Source organism: Cyphomyrmex costatus, unplaced genomic scaffold, assembly GCF_001594065.2.
Source record: "Cyphomyrmex costatus isolate MS0001 unplaced genomic scaffold, Ccosl1.0 scaffold5, whole genome shotgun sequence".
NCBI lineage: Eukaryota > Metazoa > Arthropoda > Insecta > Hymenoptera > Formicidae > Cyphomyrmex > Cyphomyrmex costatus.
The window spans coordinates 836,884-847,923 of record NW_017279267.1 but is presented as its reverse complement, the minus strand read 5'-3'; the positions used below and the strand labels follow the sequence as shown (position 1 = coordinate 847,923).

The 11,040-nt window shown below is 28.7% G+C and overlaps 2 protein-coding genes across 2 annotated transcripts; one reads left to right on the top strand and one right to left on the bottom strand.

Annotated features, from left to right (window-relative positions):
• Positions 1-3,020: 3,020 nt before the first annotated feature.
• On the bottom strand, positions 3,021-6,834 carry Edc3 (enhancer of mRNA-decapping protein 3). Its single transcript, XM_018545392.1, has 5 exons — positions 6,683-6,834; positions 5,724-5,965; positions 5,506-5,663; positions 5,132-5,392; positions 3,021-4,769 (listed from the first exon to the last, which is right to left on the bottom strand). Exons 1-5 carry the CDS (start codon positions 6,832-6,834, stop codon positions 4,176-4,178), a joined length of 1,407 nt encoding a protein of 468 aa, XP_018400894.1. The 3' UTR covers positions 3,021-4,175.
• A 1,221-nt stretch (positions 6,835-8,055) lies between these two features.
• On the top strand, positions 8,056-11,012 carry Uch-L5 (ubiquitin carboxy-terminal hydrolase L5). The gene is made up of 6 exons (XM_018545558.1): positions 8,056-8,147; positions 9,286-9,349; positions 9,655-9,760; positions 10,053-10,240; positions 10,318-10,515; positions 10,635-11,012. The coding sequence occupies exons 1-6, from the start codon at positions 8,072-8,074 to the stop codon at positions 10,936-10,938; spliced, it is 936 nt and encodes a 311-aa protein (XP_018401060.1). The 5' UTR covers positions 8,056-8,071; the 3' UTR covers positions 10,939-11,012.
• Positions 11,013-11,040: the final 28 nt, after the last annotated feature.

The window sequence follows — 11,040 nt, the reverse complement described above, 5'->3', positions numbered from 1 at the left end:
ACATATATTTGCGGTCTGTTTTTAAGATTTATAAGTAATTATAACGATATGCTTGAGGCTGAGTACATAAGTGATTTGAATCTGTTTTTTATTTAAGTCACGAATGCCATAAAGTATATTTTAGCCGGAAGCGATCGAATGTTATAAATATGATAAATATTTACCATATTTATAACATTGAAATGGTATCAATACTACATCAAACAAAAAATAGATGGATATATAGAAATTGTATATATTTCTTCTTAAATATTTAAGACGCTTGTATCTATAATTGCGTAGAAATCATAAAAATGAAATATTAGTCTGTGTATTTTTAGTATTATAAAGATAGCGCGTCTTCTACAATGCAATTAATGGCTGGTAAATCAAACATAAAAATGAGAAGAGTTCCATGTGCCTATAATTTCAATATTTCGAATAAAGATCATAAATTATTTCAAATACATTCTAGAATGTTAGAGAGAAATATCATTAAGATATAATATATTATCGCGACAGGAGTATATACAAATTACTTAATATATATTTTAAAAACAGTTATTTTTAGAGCATATCTAAAATGATTAAGTCTACAAACGTGAAAAATGTATTCGTATAGAATTTATATAAAGAGAGAATTATTCAGAAATTCCAGAGATTGAAATATATTGTGTATGGATAATATAGTTGTTAATTATATAGAGCATACACAGTTTCTCGTGTTCTATATTAATCAATTAATTCACTTTGATTATGAATAATGAAATGGAAAATGCTTATGCGCTAATTCAATTTAAATATTATAATGAATTCAGTAGCAAGATATTTTTGTAACACATCAAAGGTTTGTTGATCTGTATTTACAAAAATTGACAATAATTGCAAACACACACACACGCACACGCACACAAGTCTCAACTTTCATACCATTATCACTTCATTATTTACGTAATTGCAATTCTTTGTACGACAGCGGTAAAATCATGTATTTTTAACATGTGACGGCGCTGTAAATTTCTATAGACTGTAAAGCGTTTACAGAAATATGTATGTTCAAGTGATGTTATAAGTAAAAATTACAGAAACTATTTTATATCTATATTAATATTTTTTATTAATTCCTTTTCTTGTCAACAATTCATTTGTTCAATCATATAGAATAATTTTATTACCTTGCGTTTTTTATAACTTATTTAATGTATCATTAATATTGAATAATTTAATGACTATGCATCTTTCTATAAAATATTAGTTTAAATCATATATAATTGCTCTGTATAGATCATCAACAGATATAATTAAACTATCAATGTAGAAATCCAATGTATTATCCATATATTGTTTATAAAATTTTATTTGTTCAATTTTTTATAAATTACTTCCTATTTCTAAATTATTGAAAGAAATTATTGAGATAAAGAAAGTATACATTCATGATAATAAATATGTAATATATTTCTTTCGAATGTACAGTTAATATGGACAATAAAATTTATATAATTTGCAAATTATGAATTAAACATCTGTTTTGCCAATGTACAATTATCAATTGTTTAAAACAATTATCTCTTAACTAATGCATAATTATTAATTTAAAAGCTCAATTATTAAATGTTAATAATTAATATTAATTATTAACATAAATAATAGCTATAATTATTATTTATTTTAATTATTATTATCAAATGTATCTTACATAATAAATGTATATTTCCAAATAAATTATTTAAAATGTTAAATTGCGTAAAATAGAATTTAATTCATTAAAAAATAGATATGAAGTGCAGGATTATTTTATATCAATTTCATACACCGGATTTACGAGAAATTATTATATTGTCCATATTTCTAGATTTACAATGACTAAATTCGTAATCGTCGAAAGCACATTCTACTTTATTATAAATATAAACATTAAAAGAAATCAGTACAAAAAGGAATATTCAAGTTTTTATATACTTTATATAATGCGGGAGATGTCTTGCATGTGCGTTTTAATAATTTCAATATGTCTATACATTTCGCTATTATAATTTCTATATCTGAACATAAAATGACGAACATAAAATAAAATGAAATATAATACTCGGTAATTATGAGCAAGTAGAGCTTACTGAACAAATTAATAAATGTAGATGTGTACGAGTATAAAACTGTTGTCAATCAACTAATTAATTGAATAGAAATGCTATGTAACTGCATATCTCACGGGCAGGTTTTTAATGATTGACATAAATGAATGACATAAATAGTACGTTACAAATTATTAAAAATATATAAAAGACTGTTTTCTTTTGTATGTGCAAGCCATCAATTTAATATCCTTGATATTAGTTTATCAGTTATAAATTTATATCATGCCAAACAAATATTTCCTTACATGGCTCTAATATATTTATAGGATTTTCATCATTTGATTATTTATTAATCTCAAAACACGACCATTTCTAATTATGACAATAATTTTTATATACCTTTTCTTACTCATTAATATAAATTTTGTAGATATAAACATGTGTAGTGCAACATCCACGTCAAGTAATTAGCTTTTATTTAGTCATATCAAATACTTGATATACTCATGTGCTTTGATGCAAAATCATGCTGCGACATACATATTTGTATCCATAAAAGAATCTATGTACCTTTTACTTTGGAGAAGTATATTGTTGATATTTGGAGCATTAATTCTATTTTATATTTTCTATTCATAAAACGATATTTTCACAATTTTACGGACAAAATATGTATATTTTATCTATATAGTGTGTGTATAATGTTCAATCAAGACTTTAAAATAGCTTTCAAAGTTACAATATCGGAAATATAACAGTATGCATTGTGCATTCATCCATGGATCATGCAATTAAAGCCTTAAACACAATAGGCAATAGGAACAGGGAACAGAAAATAAGAGCTGTCCAATCAGAGCTCCAGGATATAAATGCGATACATAATCCATATTAATACAAACTTATCACTACAAACGTGCATGGGACACACACGTGGAATAGGTAATAAGAACAGTTTTTCGACGTGTTGGATTTTCGTTGCCTGTTGTTTATCTACTGTTTTGAGATTTATACATTTTTATTCGCGAATATAGTTTTGGCAAAAGTTTAGTTCAAAGGAAATATGATATTTAATCACGAATACTGCCAAAAAAGGAAATTTAACGATTTGAATTCGATGGAGGATACTAGCACTTTTGAAGACGAAGACAGCTTGGATGCAGAATTTTGAGCTCTGATTGGACAGCTCTTATTCTCTGTTCCTATTGCCTATTGTGTTTAAGGCTTAAGGCTCCTGAGTGGTTGTGGCAATGTTGAAATTGTGACGTCGTAGGCGAGAAATGCACATTAATTTTTGTTGCGTGCTATTTGTAAATAAAGACAATTTGGATAAATGTAAATGACAAGATCGCTTAAAAACACTTGTAAAAATGGACGGAAACTGTCCTTTTCTATTTTAATAGTCAGTAAATGGTCGTAAAGAGCACGTAAAGTGAGCCTATACTCGGGCAAAAAACACACAGTTTAACAGCGAGTTGAATGAAACGAGTGAACATACGCTTTTACGTATAAAATTTTAAAATAACTGTAGTTTCTGCCTATTTTTGGGACTTTACGAGTACGAGGCAGGTCACATTTTCACAAATAAGTAAATATTAACGAAATGGCACGCAACAAAAATTTTGTCAAAACGTCATTGTTTCACGCCTATTAATTCAGCCTTTTACAGTGGCGAGACGTTATACACACATACAAGCATGAGCCCATGCTGTGTGCTCGCCTTCAGTCCAAAAATGAGTACATGAACTCGTACTTATGTGTGTGTGTGTGTGTGTGTGTGTGTAATTATTAGTTTTGTCAGGCCGCCAACTAATTCGGTGTCGCTACCATCAGCACGGAGTTCTTGGTCGAGTACTCAGGAGCCTTAATGTGAAAAGTATTATGATACACCATGTGTTGTCTCTGTCTCTGTCTCTCTCTTCTCTCTTTCTCTCTCTCTCTCTCTCTCTCTCTAAAAATTTATCTAAAAGTTTATATCAAACGCCAAACTATACATAAACTCTTTTTACTCAATGAGCCCCGGAAGTAAAATATATTTCCCTGTACACGAGGTTTACAAATCGCGTATGATAAAACGAAGGCAACTATTCAAAAAGACACAATGTGATCCTTAAAAATTTGCTAAGAGTTATTGGAATGTAGAGGAATTACAAATTTAGGTCCAAATGGCGATCTAAACTTAATGCCAACGTCAGAGTACACTTTGTTTGGCAATGCGAGGTTGCACAAATATAATCTGCCGTTGTCGATGCTGTGTGATAGCGGTAGGGCACCTAACAGGCTGAATTTACTGAGTATGCCTGGTGTACCCGTCGCCGGTGGTTCGATAGATAACACTGGCGCCCGATTACTGTTTGCCCACCTCGCTATCGGAGTGATCAATCTGGGCGAATCTTCATCGCAGAGGGCTACAAGTATCAGATCCACCAATGATGGCAGATTCTTGACTTTGGTTTCTACCTTATTCTCTGTTAACCTGTATAGTGACAACTCTTGTAGAAGAAATACGTCCTCTGCATTCTCCACGAATACGATCGTTGTAACACCGTGAGCGGCCAGTTGTCGAGCACAGTTGATTCCTGCAGCGCCGGAACGATGCGGTCCACACAGCACGACCACGGTGGGCCATTGATGCGCATTATTCGGATTCAACCGATGACTTCCACCCAATAACTGTAAGGTAAGTTCAGCACCGGCGCGACCGAGCAATTCCACCTATCAAAGAAAATAAAATTATATACAATTAAAATAAAATAAAATTTAAAAAATGGAATAAAGAGTTTAGATGTATATATGCACGAACAAGTAAAAATGTAATGATAAGTCATATCTCTTGAAAATCCTTTTATTTAATTGTTGAACTTATTTAATTTTATTTCTTTTTTATCCTTTATTTAATTACTTAATTTTTGACTTTAATTATTTAGCAATCAGAATAATGTTCCATCAATATATTTATTTAAATGTAAATATCTCATAAAGTTAAATCTTACTTTATTATTTCTCCTTTTTTTCTTTCTTACTTTTCACTTCATATTAAACAAAGAAATGGGTATAGGTAATATCAATATACGAACCCTGCGTTCCCAACTGATTCCCAATCTATCTGCTGCACCTATTAATTGCCGATGTAAACTGAGAGGGATGCTAGGAATTACTAAACCATTATCTGTAACATATTCTTTTTCACCACGGCAAGGTACCATAATCTGTCTAAGTACTGTAGGCTCCGATACAAGAATATTCTCGTCGGGTCGGTAAATAGCAGTAGTACCCCGATTGTTTTCTGACTGTCTAATAATGTCCGGCTTCAAAGAATTTATTTCTTGCCACACAGCCTACAATAGATAAATCATAATAATAGTCAAGTATAACATTACAAACAATATATTATTAAATTTTCTTCCTGTGTTAATTGTGAAATAATGTTTAAAAAACGATAAAATCCTACCTCTTTGTTAAACAATGCTAAGTTCTTTTCAAAATCGAAGTCTTGCTCTAATTCTCGATCAATTGGAGTACCAAAGGTATGCTCATCTCTTTCCAATGCTCTTTGTCGATGAGTTAATTTTTTTGAGACTGATTTATTATTAGATGCATTATTTTCAGCTGCAACATTGTTATATTAATACAATATATGTCAAGTGTTAATATATAAATTATATGTACTTGAAGGTATTTTCCCATTAGAAGTTTGCTCCACTTGTTGCTGGTTAGGCTCTGCAGGTTTTTTGAAATTTGTATGTGATTGAGAACTTCCTGCTTGCACTGTTACATTTGGAATGCACTCTGAAAAAGACCGTCCAGCCCTTTTTGCAATTGGTCTCTTCACAATTACCTTACTATGTGTATCATTAACATTTCCTGCTTCTTCCGTTGATATAATTTCAAGATTCTGTATATCCTTTACACTATAATAAACATAATTAATACATATATTCATGTATTATTTGAGATGTTGAATAACTTAATGTTAGCTGCTTGTAAAAAAATCAGTTTGATTCTTAAATTACATTTCTCATATATACTACGAATTTTAAAAGTGTAAGAATATTACATTCTATAAAAGTAAACAAATCACTATATTGTGTTATGTCTTGAAGGACAGAAGCCTCTAAACAAGCAAGTTTAAAAATAACCTTGTCCTATGGAACGGAATTTGGGGGAGAGAAGAAATGGATTTTATACTATCCTCTTTTGTAAAAATAACAATTGTAATAAAACCAGTTTAAAAGTTATGGCTTATATGCAATAAAATAAACAATGTATAATATACCAATTTATTCATTTATTTAAAATTATTTAAATTTAATTAAATTAAACAAATTTATTTAACAACATAACTAATAAGAATTGAAATCTATAACAGTCTAGATGGATCTTAATTGCTTATATATAATTTAACTGCGTGCCAAATAATTGTCGATCTTGAAACGCAACACTAATAAATATTGCAGTACTATCACAAATTAAATTGATTAACAATTTAATAATTATTTGATGCTTTTAGCATCTTATATTGATTTAATAAATTTATTTAAATTATACACACACATAAGATTTTTTTAAATATTTCTTATAGTTCATATATTAATAATTATAAAAATTAATCAAGCCAATGATCTTACCTCAAATTAACAACAGAAGTATGAGGTATGCCATTACAAAATGCTTTCGCCAGAGTCAGACTATTCTTATTTAGATCAATAATTTTACCTTGGTAAGCAAGATCATCGATACACTTCACCGAGACTGTACAACCCAAAAACTGTTCAGACATCTTGTTTAAAACTGAAATATAACAATCAAGCTGTAAGTTTCCATAACTATCATAACACAAATTATATCTCAATCATAACATAAAGTCTTTTTACAGCATGATCTTAATTACAATATCATAAAAGTAAAATTTACATGTGTCATAAATGTTATATTAGAAATACAATTGCTACAACTGAATCAACATACATGTTACTCATTATTTGATAATGTATAATTTTTTGGAACCAGTAGTAACATATTGCAATTAACAAGGATGAAAATTGTAATAATTAATAAAATCACAGAAATATTGTTTATATATATTAATATAAAATAATATGAGTGTTAATATAAAGTTAATTCTTTAAAAAATTTAAGAATAATGTTAACGAATATGTAATATGTTAAGAAATAAAAATAAATACATTTAAACGCAGAAGCAGAAGCACAATAACCGTCAGTTTCTAACATTATTGAAAAAACAAACTCAACTTCAAAGTTACTGGTTATATTAGGTTAAAAGCAGTGCGACGTTACTGGAAGACTTGTACCAAACATCTACATACCTGAGTCGATATCGATGTAAATAAAGAAAATCGGACAAGGGAAAAATAAATTGCAATAACTAGCAATAACTTATTTATTACACACTATTACCACGATTTGACATGCGGCGTCAAAACGAATCACCACCCCGTATGTCGGCTCGTAACTCGTGTATATAGCAGTATATTGTCATTGTGTACGCGACGGTGTGATCGTGATTTTCCTCGCATTCAGCTCTGACAATGAAAATCTTTGAACGTTTTTCGTCACGTAAGTATTCGTACAATCTTGCGACCAAATTTGTATATTAAATTATTTCAAGCAAAAATTATGAGTAGAAAATGTAAATATCATTTTATATCGATCGACCATCACCGATCGTCGATAATTAATACCAGGGTTGTTGCAAATCAAGAAAAGAATTCGCCAAACTCTTTTGAAACATGTTCTTAAAACTTTAAAATATTCAAAAACATTATGATAAAAATGACATCGTGTTTAGGAACATCATAATTTTAAAATATCAAATATTTCTTATTACAGAGAAGCGTCCGAAAATGGTACAGACTACAGACACCCACACATTTTCAGAAGGTTGCGGAATTTGCCACTGAGTGGTGCAGCAGTTCGGCAGTTCGTGAGAATATCTTACGCACTCTCTACTTATTTTCTACGGAACACGTTTATGATAGTATTGATAGTGTATAAATATGGCGGACTCGGCAGGAAATTGGTGTCTCATTGAGAGTGATCCTGGTGTTTTCACGGAATTGATTAAAGAATTCGGCAAGTATTTCCTAATTTTTATTGTCTGTACTTATAATGCATTATTTACTTGCACTATTTTTAGTGTTATTTAAATTGGGCAAAGTTCTAAGGAAGCTTTTATTATGTGTAAAAGCTAGTAAGAACTATATATTCACACATACATAGGTATATAAAATACATATATACACGTACACTACAAAAGTCATATACTTATGCATACACACAGACACATACATACATATACATACATACATATACTAGCATACACATATTTGTATACAGGATGTTCCTGGGTTAAACTGCCAAACTTAAAATATAAATTCAAGACCAGAAACAAAAAACTTTTTTCTCTGGATGTATGCTCACAAATGCTTTGTTCAAGAAATATTTACTTCTGAAATTACAGAACTGTAAGAATGAATAACGTCGAAATATGGTCAATCCTCTTTATTATTGCTTTACAATAATCAAAATTTAATTATTAAATGTTTTGTTCAAAATGGTGACCTTCAGCTTGGAGATAAGCATTACATCTATCGATGAGAGAACAAGTAGCTAACTAACATTGTGTCTGTGGATTTAACATTAGATTTATTAAAACAAAGAATTGTGCAAGCATGTGAAAGAATTACAGACACATAATGTCAGTCAGTCGTTCTCTTATCGATAGATGTAATTCTTGTTTCTGGGCTAGAGGTCATTATTTTGAACAAAACATTTAATAATTAAATTTTGATTATTGTAAAACAATAAAGAGGATAAACCTTATTTCAACATTATCCGTTCTTACTGTTCTGTAACTTCAAAAATAAATATTTCTTGAACAAAGCATTTGCAAGCATACATCCAGAGAAAAATTTTTGTTTGTTTTCAGGTTCTGAATTCATATTTTAAGTTTGACGGTTTAACCTGGGAACTTCCTGTATATATATATATATATATATATATATACATTTATATGTATATATATATATATATATACAAAATCAAATTCATGATTATTTTTTAATCAAGTTATAAATAAATATCTATAAATATTTATAATAATTTGATATTTCTAACTTGTGATTATCAAATCTTACAGTTTGCAATATTAAAAAAATTTTTTTAATTGTAATATGTTATATCATAATTATATATTGCTGCATTTGTATAGGAGTCAAAGGTGCACAAGTGGAAGAATTATGGAGTTTGGAAGATAAATACTTCAATGAATTGATGTAAGTTTATTTTGTGTAACATTGACATTGTAATTTTTGTATTATTTGAATGACATTTATATATGTATGTGTGTAAGATAAGATGTATTCTTGATAACTAATCTTTTGACATGTTTGTTTTTCCTATTTTTTTCTTTAGAATGTTTTCATATGCACTATATTTCTTTTAGATATATAAGATAAAAAAATATACATAAATATAAAAAGAAATAAAATGTATAGCACTCATTTAGATATTAATATCATTGTAGGTTAATCTTTATATATAATTTTTTCAATTTATTGATAAATTCTGTTTCTTTTAGGCCCATTCACGGTTTAATCTTTTTATTCAAATGGGTACAAGATGATGAATTATCAGGGAATATCGTACAAGATAATAGATTGGACAAAATATTCTTTGCAAAACAAGTACATAAAGTATAAAATAGATATCTTAAAATAGATATACTGCTAACTTGGAAATAGAAACTTGGATCATGAATTAAATCACTAATAGCAAATTAAGAATAATTATTAATTAATTTTGTTATATTATAAAAATGTGAAAGAATTAATTAGAATATGTTGAAATATTTGGTACATAGTGGTATTTTATTGAATATATATTTTATGAGATAATTAAAAGATATTGATTCATGTAGATTTGTTTAATTAAAAAAAAATTTTTAATGTGTATAAAAAAAGATTATATTTAATTTAGGTAATAAATAATGCTTGTGCAACTCAAGCAATATTGAGTGTTTTATTAAACTGTAAGCATGCAGATATATCTCTTGGACCAAACTTAGAAGAATTTAAAAATTTCTGTCAAAGCTTTGATGCAAATATGCGTGGACTTGCACTTAGTAATTCTGATGTTATAAGGGAAGTGCATAATTCCTTTTCCAGGTATTTTATATTACTATATATTTTTTAATCACTCAATATTGTTCATGTAAAGAATTTATTGTATGCTAAAATTTTAGACAAACATTATTTGAATACGACTCGAAACAAGCATCTAAAGATGATGATGTGTTTCATTTTGTGAGTTATGTTCCGATTGATGGTCGTTTATACGAATTAGATGGATTGAAAGATGGGCCAATTGATCTGGGTCCATGTTCAGCAGGGAAACAATGGGTACAAGCTGCGCAACCTATAATTCAAAAACGGATAAACAAGTATGTTATAAAATGTAGCTTTCTCAATAACTTTATGTATGTACATATGTATGTGTATATACATTTTGATATTATACTACTTATCAAGTATAAAAATAACAGTTATTATTATTAAACAGATATAACGAAGGCGAGATTCATTTCAATTTAATGGCTATAGTGACAGACAGAAAAACTTTATATGAAAGGCAGAAGGCCAATGTTTGTGATCCTGAAGAATTAGAACGTCTGCAAGCCCTAATTGAGGAAGAAATTAAAAAATCAAAGAGATATCAAATAGAGAACATCAGAAGAAAGCATAATTATTTACCACTTATTATGGAACTTTTGAAGAGTCTTGCTAAAGAAGGCAAACTTGTGCCTATGTATCAAAAAGCAAAAGAGAAAGTACTTGAAAAGGAGTCGAAGAAAAATAAAGTTTAAACAAAACCAAGAGAGAGGTTAATTTAAATTGTTTAATATATTTGGTATTCATTTGATTTGTATACTATAGCCGAGAGATGAAAAGAATTTATTGTATCAATC